General features: G+C 40.7%; 1 protein-coding gene across 4 annotated transcripts in view; it reads right to left on the reverse strand.

Moving 5' to 3' along the window:
• Positions 1 to 5285: 5285 nt before the first annotated feature.
• The window catches only part of LOC147035012 (cyclin-J-like), a 109383-nt gene continuing 98936 nt past the window's right edge, over positions 5286 to 15732 (reverse strand). For all 4 annotated transcript variants that reach the window (XM_085892472.1, XM_085892465.1, XM_085892489.1 and 1 more), the window contains 2 exons: positions 8971 to 9130; positions 5286 to 8162 (listed from right to left, as the gene is read on the reverse strand). In XM_085892472.1, the coding sequence (XP_085748598.1) occupies positions 7586 to 8162; positions 8971 to 9130 (737 nt within the window). In that variant the 3' untranslated portion in view covers positions 5286 to 7585. The remainder of the gene's footprint in view (positions 8163 to 8970; positions 9131 to 15732) is intronic.

Here is a 15732-nt window from a genome sequence, read left to right on the forward strand (position 1 = left end):
GCCCCGTCATGTGTGTCCCCAGTTGTTACAGCCTGGTACTGTACAGATTCACCAAGTCTGTTAGCTTGAACACTGGTGCAACCATATTGTCCATGCGCACTTCCTCAATATCGGCGACAAGTCCAGCGAATACAATTCCATGGTTAACAGTGTCTACATTAGATTATTGCGTCTTTGTGCCCCTCGCTTTATTGTACAGAGAGGCAAGACACTGAGCATGGTACTTAGCCTCTTGGGCAATGAGATCTCCAACACTTAGTTTGGATAGGAGGTGTTTGTCCTGTAGTTTGAGGGCACACTGCCTCACACGAATGTCAAGTTCAAATGTTGATGCATTACGCAAAGCATCTCTTGCTGCAAATTTGCCACAGAAGACGCATGTCTCTGTTGAATGAGTTTCACGTTCAATGCTCTGACGGGTGAACTTGTGGGTTTCTGGGTCATCATCGTGGTGAGTTGTCCTCTTTTCAGTCCTCTGAAGTTTTGTTTTGTTATACTGCAGTCTGCAGGAGTCATGCCATTTGGCTTTGTGAACCCAGAATGCTGCCTCGATGACCTGACCCTCATCCAGTTGTGACAGTTTTAGTGTTCTTGGCAGGCAACTGATCTTGTCGAATGCTACAAGAAGCTCAGCTATGGTCCTGTATCCTGCCCCATCTGTGCCACGTGCTGAATTATATGGATATGTCAGCATCTCATCTGTGTCTTCCTGACACAGAACACATTTGTTCCAGTCTGTGGTCGGGCACCGTTTACCTGATGAGCTCGGCTCATCAGGGTCCACCACCTTGTATCGTTTGGCCATTGTCCCGATGCACTACGCGACTTTAGAACAGTATTTACTAGTTATAATATGAGAACAGTATGTATGTACTAGTTATACCACCACCACTCTACCATAAGCTGAAATCTCCAGGAAAATATGTTGGCTGCCACCACAGTCACAGTCCAGGTCAACTGAAAGCATACAGATATACATGCAGATTAGGCGTCGTTACAAGGTGAACACAAGTACACAAAAGCTGTACTAACAACATAGATTATCATTATGATGTTATTATGATGTTCTGTGTGAATATGCAGCAAAATATATGAATACACATAAACATAATTATGAGGTCAGCACACACACAACTCGTGGGCTGATTCTGAAATTCCGGAAAATGTGCATAACTCCGCTAATATTTGATGGTTTTACGATTATTTAATTCCCTGAATGCTAGATATATGTAGTTTGGTAGTTGCTAGCATGTTATAAATAGTACCACTGCATTCCTCATCCTTGAAAATGTACGATGAACCACCAGAATTAATATCCTAGCTGGTCTAGAACCTGAGAAACTGGTAAAATAACAACCGGTGGTGGCCATTTTGGCCACAGGACAATTCTGCGATGGCCCTATAGCTAAATATCTTCGTTAGGGCATGATCTAACAGCGTGCCAAAGTTCATGCTTGTATCATCAAAGGCACAACAATTCCCCCAAATACTTCACTTATTTGCCGGACGAAATGCCGATATTGCAACTCTTGATCATCTATTGTTATGGCTTTATGGCATCACACATCCAAACGTATCGGAGTACACCTACAAAAATAATTTAGTTTAATCTGCAGGGAGAATTAACAGCCACACTTCCAGCATTAATAGATCATATGGACACAGTGTTCGCAATTAAGAGAGTAAAATAAATTACAATTGACAAATCACATGTAGGCTAAGAATTGACAAAACAAAAGATAACTGTGACTGGAATACAGGACAAACAACAAACGATACACCCACCACCGTTCGTTGCAGTCGGGTCGTCAGGAATTTTGCCATTTTGATGCTGCGTCATAAATGTGGCATTCTTAGATCATCAGAATCATGCCGAAGCTCGATGGAGCATGGCTCCTCACTTTCGGCTGAAATTCCTATCTTTTACCGAGTACCTCTCAACGCAGTGAGACCAAGGTCTGAAGTATCATACTTCCCAAGGAGGATGCTGATTCACAGAGTTTGGTTCTCTCAATGCTGGCAGGTTTAAAATAAATAAATAATTTGGACCATTTACATTTTTATTGTACCACCAGTTTGATAATCCACCCCTCGCCAACAATGCTTGGATGAACATTTGGCTTCCTTTGCAGACCTAACTCAACATTGACAACTTGCTTACAATTCTTCATTACCTTTGTCTCCGGACGGTGGAACCATATTCCGGCTGATGTGGAACCCTGCATCTCCATTCATTCATTCAAATATATTGGCTCACCCTCATCTTATGGCCAAGCCTGTTCATTTATAATTGTTTATTGCTACTCTTCCTCAGTCGAGCTCAACATCAGTGTCATTTACTCTTTATTTCGTTCCTAATTCATTTGCATGCCCTCTGCTGCTCGGTTGTTTCGTGAGCCGAGGCATTTACATTAAACCAACATTGGAGTTGTTTTTTTTGGAGATATCTTACATTTATAAAAGTGACATTCTGCAATACTCACAAAACTAAAACAGCAGAGTCAATTATTTACCTCCCGTAAAGATCATTCGGTAAACTATTCCATTTTCTCAAGGCCGACAATTTTCTTGGGCCAGTCTCTGGAGCTCATTAATCTCATCATTTGCCATGATCAATGTTAGGCATACCATGTTGCCTGGTTGGCCTCAAAAGACAGATCCCATCTCAGCATTCTCTGCAATATGCCTGGTGTTGGCCTAATGGTTAGGGCGGTGGGCTTGGGATCCTCAGGTCCTGAGTTCAAATCCCGCTCAGCTGTTGAATTAATACCAGGTTGTGTTAACTCGACCTGTCATCCTTCCGAGGTCGGCAAAATGAGTGCCAGCTTGCTGGTATACTGTGTCGGAGTGACGACCCGTCCAGGATTGTGCCCAATATCCAAGGAGACTGCTTAGGCAGCACCAACTAGCTCTGCACAGAGTATGGACTATGGTCCCAATGGATGGATAGATTCTCTGCAATGCCTCGTTTGTTTAACTGACAATGTATTCGTGTTGCAGCATAACAGTCAGCTCCCACCTTGGGTTAGCATGCTTTGCATTAGGCATTTATTTGAAGCGTTGAGCACAAAGCCCAGAGAATCAGCATCTCATCATGAATTGAGGTGCAGGGTTTCAATCTCTTATTGGAAGACAGATAGGTTGATCAATTTGTTTTATCCACTCTTCCCTTCACCAGTTGTCAGCAATCTTGCAAGGCCGAGTAATTTAAGAATTGTTCCTTTAAACAATGGCTTGAAGCAATCTGTCAAAAACTTAGTGTTTTTATCATGATGAACAGTTCGAAATGACAAATTTCAACAACCCTTCCTCAATATATATTTGCCAGACAGACAGAGATGTCATGGCAACTCATGGAAGACAGCCAGTGAATGGACATGCTGGTGAAATTGTCTATTTTGTTGGCAGTCTTCTGTGAGCTAGCATCATAGTGTCTGGACATTAAACAAGTTGGACTAGTCTGCATGTGGGGCTGACAGAATGGCCTAGAGGTACACACACTCACCTCCAAGCGGTCTGGCCTGGGTTTGAATCCTGACCCAGCTAAAAACTGTCAGCCCCGGTATTTCACAGGCATGGGGGTTCATCAATGTGTGTGCCGTCCCTCGGATTGATGTTAAACGGTGATGCTACCCCGCAGCCTTGTGCTGCAAACCCACGAACGAACGAGCCTGTACGTTTTCTCTTTCAAGCTTGTTTTCCATCTCCTTGGCCACACAGTGACAGTGCATGCCTGGACCTCTCTCTCGTGGTCAAACTCTCTCTCTCGTGTATCAATTCAATCCCTCACACCTCCAGCTCTGCTGTGCAACATCTTACCCATGGTATACATGAGCTTTTTTATGAAGCAATAGCAAGGAAGCATCTTGCCTTTTCTACCTGTAAGACAAATCCTACTTGTGGGAACCTGCAGATGCTTCACAAGGCCTGAACAAATTACTTATTTGGCCAGAGAAAAGAAACAACAGGATCATCTAAGATGAGGCCTTTAAATCTATCCATAATCTGCTATGACTGTTCTAAGGCTGATCATATATCCAAGCTACCTCCAGGGCAGGGAGTCACCTTGGAAACCTCCTCAGAACTAATCAAATAAAAGACCAAATACTGCATTGGAGTCATCATAAGGAACCCGACGAAGCAAAGATAGTGTCATCAGGAGGAAATTGCATAGGATTCGGGGTTTCAGCTGCTACTCCTGTACATTCAAAAGCCATCCAGGTGCAGCCAACTGAACCTTACAAAAAAATAAATTTTGGTGAGGATTCACTTCTTCATAGACAGATAGATAAAGAAAGAGAAATTAAGAGTAAAAGTGATAAAAGAGGAAAATAAACAAAAAAAGAAAAGAAAAAGCAAGAATTAGAACAAACAAAAAAAAGAAATGTGAAAAAGTAGAAAGAAATGTGAAAGGAACAAAGATCGAAGATGTCAGAAAGAACCCGGATAGAGAGATTTCAGCAGTTACTCCCAAGTCTCAAACGCAGCAAAAGGATGGTGGAAGCTACGAGAGGTCCGTCCGCAATTTATACCAGTGGTCCATAAGTTAGTGTTCGGCCGTTCTCAGCTACAAAGAATGTGAAAATCCTTCATCGACAGTGCTGTAAGAGTTTGGATGTCCACCGTGGGCTGGTGCTGCCAAGATATTTACCTTGCACTCATGGAAGCAGTATAATCCAAAAGTTTGATGCAAAAATGGAGCAACTTTATAGGACCCTGAAGAGCAAGGACCCTCCTCTCCCACTCCAGACAGGTTTGTGGTGTAGTAGTTTTCGATCACTTCATTTCTGTTCTTTAAACCTGTCTGCTATGCTATTTGCCCCTCACGAGCCTGACAAGGCCATCCTCATTCTGAACTTTGTTGCAGTCTCCAAACCCAGGCCAACTGCTCAAACTATTCCCCTCCCCCCCCCCCCCCGCTCTTCTCGCAACTGTGAAACCGCTTTCCTGAATCTGTCCAATCAGATTTTATTTAATTCACTCCTTTAAAGTGGCGAGCTGGCATCTTCTCATGATATCCCCTCTCGCTATTTCTGATCTTTCCTGTTCTCCCACATTCTTTCACACTTACCCCATTTGGCAGTTTTTCTTGTGTGCTTACAAGTTCATGGTCTTGTCCACTCAAGCCAATACGTACCTACCTCTGCCGCCTGTGTTAATTTCTCTGTCATCCCTTGTACGCCAGTTTCTTCCTCTCCATCACAGTGTCAATGTCACCTCCGATATTCAGCTCTTCCATGAGCCTAGATCTGTTGAAAAAAATAAAATAAAATAAAATAAAAAGGTACATTTGTAGTGTTTAATTGCATACACGATCTTCACTAGAGTAAGTTCAAGTAAACTTCAAAGTAGCAATCAAAATTAGTTATACTTGTACAAAGTGAAGCAGAACTTCATTAAAGTATAAAAAAAACAAAAACATTTTCATTATCCAATAAAATGGAGCAATCTTAAAAGGCTATGCTCATGATAAAACAGTGAACACGCAGAGCAACATGAAATTACCAACGTACAAAATAAAAAAAAATAAAAAAATCAAAATTACTGCCCTTGTTACATACAGATTCTGGCAGAACGAAAAAAAAATACAACACAGAGCATACACTCAAATCAACATCCCGGCGTTTGTATCACGGGGTGGCCTGCTCATCAAAATAGCACTTCAGAACGTTAAAAATAATGATTAAAATTGACAATCGCCGACAAAATTCCCCCTCAAACGTCCCCCAATCCTCCACACTGCTTCAGAAAAAGGAGAAGCCGAAAAGGCAGCCAGAAAAAGCACAAATTAAAAATGGTTTTAAAATGCACAAGATATCAAATAAAAGTTTAACACATCTAACTTTCACACTGATGGAAAAAGCAGAGTAGTTTTAACATTAAAAACCTCCCATTGTTATGTCAAATAAATAAATGAGCAACAGAGGGGCAATTATGAAATGGAATACAAAAAGTATCACACAATCAAAAAGGCCTGGAGGAATTCCGGTGGGCAGTCTGTGTGGTCCAAATAGCAAAGCTTTGAAAATAAATAAAAAGACAAATGGAGCTGCGTGGCAATTAAATAGAACACTTGGTAAATGTGGGGTTTTTTTGGGGGAACTTTAAAAAGAAGTTTGAAAGCTGTTTTTTTTTTCCTGAGTGCATAGTTCTAATCGCTCTTTGAATGTCATTGTGCGATGTTCCCCTTTCGGGTAAAAATGAAAGGATAAAATAAAACGACTAGAGAAAAGTTGATAAAGCCAGTGCAAATTCATATCTCCTGTAGGAGGTAATATGGCAATTCAAGTATTCAAATTACAAATCATTCCCCTCCATGAGAATATAGACACAAGAGCAAAGTTCACAGTATGCTATCATGATGGGATGAATGTCCAAATACAGCACAAACTACATGAACAGCATTGAACAAACATGATGCTCGTGTTTTAAGAGTCATCTTGAACGACAAAATGCATCAAGTATCATTTTAAAATAGAATTGAAAAAAAAAAAAAACATCAATATTACAATAATAATAACAACAACAACAATAACTTGAAACTCCAAAAAAAGAAAAGCAAACAAAATAAATAATTCACGGAATGTCGGCTGGTAAACTCTAGAGGGCATCAGTCCATTGGCATTAAACAGTGCATGCTCTTGCTACCGTTTGGTTAACCTTTTTTTTCCTGCACAGGTAAGAGAACGTTTGCGGAGCTAAAAATGCTTTATAACAAGGACATTTGACCAAAAACGATTTCGGTTTTCCATTTTAACTACCCAAGAGATTTTGACGGTCCACGTTGATAAATCAAATGAAAACTTCAATTGCCTGGGTTGGCTTCGTAAAATCCATGTTCGTCACTTTTGCTCGAAAGCATTTGCTCAAGTGTGACCTCATATCAGGTAATTCTTCTTCCTCTTGTTGGGGAAATTACATCTCCAATCAAAAGCACCGGTGCAGATAAAGCAAAGGAAAAAAGGCCACGATGACAGATTCTGCATACAATATTGGGACATATGGGGAAGTCAACAGGTTCCTCCTACCTCCTCTCGACAATGAAGGAAGGGTCCTCAACTAAAAATAAAACTCGGCAATGATGTTGAACCTTTTCCAATGAATTTGAAGTCAGTGTCACGTCTTTTTGCAGTTGTAGGTGAGATTCCTGGTGCCATTTAAAATAAAGTAAAAAAAAAATTGCTTTTTGAATACGAAAAAGGTTTTTGACTTGCTGTCAAAAATTATTCATATTTCCCCAAAAAAGCGTTTCAAGAACTCAACGGAGTTAAGCAGCAACCCCAAAGTGTCTTCTTTTCGGAGAGGAACAAAACATTCTTGCTGTTATGAGCCATCAACATTATTCAATTCAAATATTCCTTACCTGAGGTTGCATTGCTAAATGGTTTGTGCCAAATTGATAGACAAAGACAAACAGACAGACAGAGATACACAACTGCTGAACTGCCATGTGTCTGAGAATGACCTCGCCAAAAATGGCACCACGAAACACATATACAACAGAAAGAAGTAAAAATGACACATATTTTAGAAAACATCGAGTAAGAGTCATACGATAAGGTAAAACATTAAGGCATCGTACCTATTACCGCTCAAAACATGTCGCTGGGATCTCGTAATGGCTGTACACTTTAAATCCGCCTGGGTAAGCAGCACCAAGGAAGGGCTTTGCATCAGTCACCATAGCCAGTTCTAATGTGACTGGGTGGTGGTTTTGCACTGGAAATCCCTGGAGTGCTGCCAGGGGATAGTTTGCCAGACCCAGGGACCTGTGTACCGCTGTCCCTCCTGGTTCCACGTGCCCAAATCCTTGGGTGGTACCTATACCCACTGCTGGTCCAAGCTGATGGTGGTGATGGTGATGAAGATGTACACGCGGCTGGTTGGTCAACAGCCCCGGACTCTCTTGCAGAGAGAGACTGTGTGTCGGTACTGTTAAGCCGTGTTGTGCCACAATGTCTAAAGAATCAGGCAGTAGTCCCACATTTGCCACTGTGGTGTTGGTTGGAGCTAGGTGGGAATGCGTACTCGGGAGGTGTAACGAATGGTGGTGGTGGACAGGTGAGTTTGGAAAAGGAACATCGCAGATGTGCTGGGGCCTAGGGGAGTGTTGCTGCAGTGGACTTTGCTTGGCAGCCTCCTTGGAGTCATTGTCATGCGCTCTGCCATGACAACAGAAAAAAAGCACTTTCACCAATGTTCCACAACATACTAGATCATCAAATGACAAAATGGTACATCAACAAAGCTCCATGGTCTTGTATAGACATTATGTTCTGCAAACACTTAGTTGAAAAATGGTGTCAGCAAAAAATATCTGTCAGAAAAAATGTTAAGTCAGTTGTTCTTTTGTGCTTTAATGTCCTTTAAAAGTACAAAATATCTTTGAACAAATGATCTGCTGCTTCCAGAAGTATTGATGTCACCATGTGGAAGTCAAAAAGTGGTGCTGTATTCAAGGAGCATGCTTGGATGCCATTCATGCCTGCCGTGAGCAAAACGTGTAAATATTGGTCTTGAAACAAAGAGTAGCTGCCAACGTAAACCAATTAAAATGGAAATCAGTTGATCTGCATGAACTTAAATTGAGAAGAGACGTGAGAAACCACTGTATGCAGAACGACTTCCTGCGACAAAAGAACGCAACGTCATTTCGATTTTCGTACAATTAGAAGAAAATCATTTTTAAAACGATCTCAACTTCATTAAGTCAGTGTGCCAAATCAATGTCAGCATTTAACATGAAGCAATTTCCCCTTCTGGGCAGTCCAATGTGACAACATTTGAAACCTGTAGTCCACTCCACCAGGCAGCCCCAAATGCATGCAAGCACAAAGATTTGATTCCATCTGAACACAGGTTGACACTTAAAATTGTGTATTTGACCCATAAAATTATGGACAAACACATTCTTTGACAACTCCACAACCACTTTGTCTAATTTCCTGACCCCTGTTTTGTCATGCTCACAGTAACAGCAGCTCCATGCATGGTGCAAGGTGGTCCCAAGAGTAATTTGTGAGGCGCTGAAACTGTGGTGGCCACGTTGGAGATAAGTGGAGGCAGGCTCTTGCAGCTGCAACGCAGCCTGCCGCCACCTGAGATGGGTAGAACCGGAGGTAGACATGGTCTGTGTGAACAGGAAGGGAGCACAACCTTGATGAGAAAAGCATTTTTGAAGATTGATGCAATCTGCATGCTGCATTGGGATGTTACCAAAAAACCTCGAAGACAGGCCACATCCTGATTTTCAAGCATATTCATAAATGATCAAAAGGAGCACTCCAAACAAAACTTATAAAGACAACATCCTTCCAATAGTTCAATGTTGGAAATACAGCCAACCAAGAAACTATCTAAGTATTCTGTATGCAAAAATAGCAAGAACCTCGAACTATTCATTACCCCGAGTTCCCCACACACACACTCTGTCTCTCGGCTGCTGGGTGCATCATTGGTTAGGGACGCGGCTATGCCGCTGATGCAGTGTCCCTATTACCAGTACGCTGGCACTCATTTTGCTGACCTCAGAAGGATGACAGGCTGAGTCAACTCCACCTGGTGTTAATTCAGCAGCCAACGGGGCTCAAACTCAGGACCCTAGGATCCCAAATCAGCCATTCTAACCGCTAAGCCAACACCAGGCTTCAGTTCAACTGGAACATTTGTTGCTCATTTCCACCCAAACATAGGAGTCAATTTTAATTGTCAGAGCTATTTCTTGTAGGACCTCTAATTAAAGAGTTTGCCAAAGCCATACCACAGACAAAGTCTGAATGCACATCCAATTTGACTTACCTATACAGAGGCATGGGTGATGACTGAAAAATCCAGAATTTAAATCAAGAAAAAGAATTAAACTGAGCTGCTCAATTGTACATTTATTAAGTGATATCTAAAGCTTTGCTTACAGAAAGTAAATTGTCATTATTAAAGAGGTAACCTGCTACTGCTTAAAAATACATACCCAAAAAAGATCATTTAAAGATGAACTGACACGACGATTTCAAAATTCAAGTCAACTTTTATCGGTAACACGTACGTCCACCAATACATTCACTACAAACTAGAAAGTAACTTTGAAGTGGTTAAGACATGCCCGTACTTGAACTGTAACATATTTTAATAATTCCCAATTCGAACTATGAAATTAATAAATTTACATAGAATGACAAATATGAAACAACAAGCAAAATGAGTAACATTAGTGGAAAGCATAATCTCACCTCAAGCGATCATTCTGAACAAAAATACCATCGTTAACCGAACACGTTACTACTACGGCCCAAATACCCATATTTTCCTTGCAACCTATTATGTCACATACATTGCCATTATCTGTAGCTTTATTGATTATTAGGATATTTAACAAGCAATTTTGTGCACATTAGGCAAAATTGCATTAACGAAGATTAATATGAAATGAGCAGTTATTATGGCCACGGCTCAAGCCACCCAAATTTGATTGGACACAGTGATTTAAAAAGTTTCGCTTCCATCAGTTCAGCAGTTTCAGAGGAGGATTTTCAAAAATGTTTTTCACTCACTGGGTCACTCGATGAGAGTTGCCAAACCATGTGACTGATGACGTTTTAGTTATTACTTTTGTTTCCCCACGGATAGTCGATGATATACTTATAATTTTGGATTCATTGGTCCAATGGTTTAAGATATGTATTTTTTTTAAGGTTTGATAAAGGTTTTGCTTTCAATCCAACATGGCTGCCAGACAGTGTGACCTATGATGTTTAAATTTCAAACTGGATAATGGCTAATTGATCATATATATTAAATTTCACATCAATCATTGAGCGGTTCAAGAGAAGGAATCATTTTTAGATTGTCGTTAAATCTAATATGGCTGCCAAACCACGTGACTGATGATGTCTTAATTATCACCCCTGTATCCGAATGGGTAGTCTATGATATACTTCACGTTACGGATCCATTGCCCCAGCGGCTTGAGAGATGATGTTTTTTGTTTTTTTTTAAGTTTTGAGCTTAAATCCAATATGGCTTCCAGACCAGGTGTCCTATGACATTGAAATTTTCAAAATACATAACCCATGGCTAGCAATTATATCACGATCTTTCACATCGATCCGTTAAGCATTTCTGGAGAAGATGATTTTTTTTTTTTTAACGTTTTTATTTTCAGTCCAATACTGCCAGAACATATGACCAATGATGTCATAAGTTTAATTATTCACTCACACTGGGTTGTACATCAGATTTGTGAAGTTCCAGATTTTTGGGGATAAACATTTCGATTCAACCAATTATGGCTGGAATACCACTTCACCGATGACACCATTGTTATCACCCTATACACCCCATGGGAAGTTTTTGACATTTGCCAAGTTTTAACTTTTTTCATTGAGCCGTTTCAGATGTCAAATTTTCTTTTTTATCCATTATCACTGCCATACCATGTGACCTATGACATCAGAGATTAATAAAATATCCTCCATGGGGAGTCATTCCGAAGTTTAATATTTTGCATCAATCGAATAAGCGGTTGCAGAGCAGAAAAATTAAAGTGAAATATAGGCATGCACGCACGCAGTTCAGGCCGAGACTAATTAGATAACTGCTTGGGACTGGAAACAAATAACAATAGGGGGTAACAATAACCTTTGATTCCATTAAGCCTTTCCACAGACAAGCCAAATCTCATGTTTTTGGTGCAAATCTCAATTTTAGCTCCAGTCTCATGCTCTCACAGCCACAAAAGCTAATCTCATAGGGTTGTGGGACTTCTGGAAATAAAAGGAAAGTTTTTTTGGGGATTTTTTGAGATCTGCCATTGGAAATTGCAAACATTTTACAACAGTCTAGTACTCTAATCAGTGTGATGAAAGCACAGAACATAAAGGTATTCTTAAATAATTTTGTGCTTTCCGTGACAATGATTACCATGAAGTCGTCAGGTAGAATATGTCAGTGTTTGATGGGTTAGCTTAGAAAAAGTTGCATATAGAATCTCGCAACTCCACAGTTCTTAGCAAAGCTATTTCAAATGTGAACATGCATCACAAGCAAAATTCAGTAAGCTACTTGCTGTCTTTGAAGATCCTATTGCTGAAGTACACTTGCTTTTCTACAAGTTGGTGCTTCCTACTTTCACTCGCATCAACATCCTTCTGCCGTGAGAGTATCCCAGTGAATACCTTGGAAGCTGACATCATTTGAGTTTTCCTCAAAAAGCTGCTTATAGAGTTCGTTATATTGGATGTCATCAAACAGGTAGATTATATATCACAAAGGTGATGACATATCACAAAACTACTTGAATGACTCCAAACTCACAGTTGGAACAGTAACAAAGCAGAGGCTGAAAAATAACTTGTTGATCAAGGTGACATAAATTTGCATTGCCGATGAAAGGAAGTTCTATAAAGGAGTGAGATCATTTTACATGAAGGCTGCTTCTCAGGCCGAAGATAAATTGCCCTTTGATGTCTTAAACTAAGCAAGATTTTTTGATTTTCAAAGCAAGAAGCGTGGCCATTTAACTCAGTGGAATGTTTCTCTGCAAAATACTCAGATTGCTTCCGTTTACATCTGCACAAATGGATAAGCTGAAAGAGTTTGTGGGCTACGAACAGAAGCCGATAACCCATTCACATCTTCATGCAAATGGTACACTTTGATCCATCATACAAGTAAAACTGGCTAACAAGGTTTTGTGTGCTGTATGGGAACCACCAAAGGAACTGTTGAAGTTCGGCAACAAATCTAATATGGCTCGAACTCGAAGGCAACAAAATGGTACAATAACATGCACAAGAAGTACCATATTTTCTGGTGTATAAACCACAGCCTTGTATTAACCTCACCCGTTTTTCACCCGATAAACAAATAAATAAGTATTTTTAAAATATAAAATAAAATAAAATAAAATAAAATAAAATAACTTTTCCGGTGTATTAACCGCACCCGTGTTTTTTACCCTCAAAATAAATGAATATATTGATCATTTTATTTTCTGATCTAGATCTAAATACGTTTGTACATTAACTTTGTACGGAACAAAGTGACGGAGGTATCAACATGCCTACTCCCATGTCTGCTAAAATTTGTCTAACAGTCTTGTTCTCATTTTCAAGAACTTGAAGAGATAGGAGAGGACGCAAAGAAGTTTTTAGTTTTTTATATCGCCTGTTTGAAGAACAGAGAGCTATAGCGATACCCCCGGCGTGAGCGTGAGCGTCAGCATCAGCGTCAGCGTGAAAATGTTAAAGTTTTTGGTGCAAGTTATTTAGAAGCTTGCCATTCATTTCATATGTGTACTAGGATGCTGATATTTGGCATGGAGGTTCCTTTGGGATATACTATTGGTGTAGTGAAGTTGAAATTAACAAATGATTTATAAAATCTTTAAAATTTCAACCTAAGATGGTGTCAAAGCCACCCAATGCTCGCCTGTTTATACTAGACGCTTGCCATTCATTTAATATGTGTACTCGTTTACTGATTACAATATACAAATACATATATTGCTTTAAAATTATTTCGATCAGACTTCACTGCAATGCTTTATAAAAAATATTATTAGACTCGTCTTTTAAAAATGATAAATGTATAAACAGGCGAGCATTGGGTGGCTTTGACACCAACTCTCTGGTTCTTTCTTATTTTTGAATATCCTAAAGAGGATTTTTTTTGTTACTCGAAAAAAGGAAGAAAAGGGATTCATACTGATATCATACATATTTCTTGTGGATTTGTGGCCCTGAAAAGGGCCGTTTGGGTTTGATGAAGCTTCTCAGTGAAACCTGAGGAAGTCCTTGTCAATGCTGTCATTGAAGACGGCACGTAACTCATTGTCCGAATCAAGGTAAAGCAAGTTACGTCTCTGTCACCATCACTTTCAGCCTCCTCCTCCCAAATTATGTCGTCCTCTGTGCCGTCCATGTTGTTGGAGTTGCAGCATTTCAGAAAAACTCGCTTGATGATGTCCGACGGTATCTCCTCCCACACCTTGACGATGCAGCCGCAAATCATCAGAAGGTCGAACTTTCTCATCCTCCTGCTCTTGGTGTAGGTCAAGTCCCCACTCATTATCCAGTCAGACCAACAGCGACGTAGCCCATCCTTGAATGGCTTGTTGATGGACACATTGAGAGGCTGCTTGAGTGATGTCATCCCCCCTGAGAGGACGACGAGATCGGTGTTGGTGGTCCTGTGACAACTGAATGCATCCAGGGCGAGCATGCTCCATTGTTGGGAGAGACCACCATCCGGCCTACCACTCCAGACCATGCACACCAAGTCCTGGACCAGTCCCTCGTCTATCCGCCGCTTCTACTGCGCATGAACAATGACAGCTGGAAACTTGTCTTTCGTCATTGTCTTCCTGTTCAACACAACATACGCAGGAAGCTTGCCACCATCTGCGGAGCAGGCGAGCATGATGGTGAATCTGTCCTTCATGGGGAATAGATGTTTTTTAATATACGATTGATGAAGCTGTTGAAGAGAAATAATTTTTTTAAGATTTTCGTTCAAACAAATATGGCTGCCAGACAATGTGACCTCTAAATTATTTGTGAACACCCTGGTATCCCCAAGTCTTGGGGAACATGTGGGTGAAGTTTCCCCTCGATCTGTCAAGCCGTTCTGGAGAAGATTATTTTTAAAGGTTTGAGGGTAAATCCAATATAGCTGCCAAACCATGTGACCTATGGTGTCATAGATGGAGAATTTTTTGTTCCTCGTGGAGAGGCGATCAGACCTGTAAAGTTTTGCCTCGATCTGTTCAGCCATTTTGGAGAAGAAGATTTTTGTAGGTCTTTATGTTAAAAACAATATCGCTGCTGAAGTACATGACCAATGACGTCATCAACTTTTTCCCCACATACAATTTAGCCCTAGATGAGCCTCAAATATTTTCATACTGAACGGATAAAGTGCTCGACGTATGCAATAATGACATCATAACGAAGCCACCTACAACCATCAAAAAAAAAAATCACTTGTTTCCCATGGGGAGTACTTCACATCTGCCAAGATTCCATTTGTTTCTCCATGAAGCGTTCAGATATAACAGAGGTCCAAAGTTTTTCCAACATGGCTGCCACACAACATGGCTGACCTATGACGTCATAATTAACCTCAAAACGTTCTGCATGAGTAGTTGCTTCAATGATGAAAGTTTTGTGTCAATCCCACAATGGTTGCAGATAAAAACCGTACTCTGTTTTGTGCACACAAACAGAAACACACAGACAGACAAACAGACCCAAATGCTGTACCCTCTCCTCCAGTGAAGGTAATATAACAACTAAAATAATGGGAAGCTAGGATTAGGGTTAGGCATGATGCAATGACATAAAGTGTGACATAATATGCGAGTTTAAACCAATGATTGCCAGCGACGTTGAGGACGTGCCCACAAACGGGCACAATATAATTTGATATCATTATTAACGGTCATTAAAAATATATGTATATTTCCAAGTAGCCCGTGTTCACCGCGAGGTCGAACCTGGTCCATGTGCCAAGTTTGATGGCAATTGGCCCAGTAGTTTGGCGTGATTAGTGGAGAGAGAGAGAGTGAGGGATGGAGAGAGTGAGGGATGGAGAGAGTGAGGGATGGAGAGAGTGAGGGATGGAGAGAGTGAGGGATGGAGAGAGTGAGGGATGGAGAGAGTGAGGGATGGAGAGAGTGAGGGATGGAGAGAGTGAGGGATGGAGAGAGTGAGGGAGGGAGAGAGTGAGGGAGGGAGA

This window comes from Eptatretus burgeri, chromosome 1, assembly GCF_056783735.1.
Source record: "Eptatretus burgeri isolate ZD-2024b chromosome 1, Ebu_testis_v1, whole genome shotgun sequence".
Lineage (NCBI taxonomy): Eukaryota > Metazoa > Chordata > Myxini > Myxiniformes > Myxinidae > Eptatretus > Eptatretus burgeri.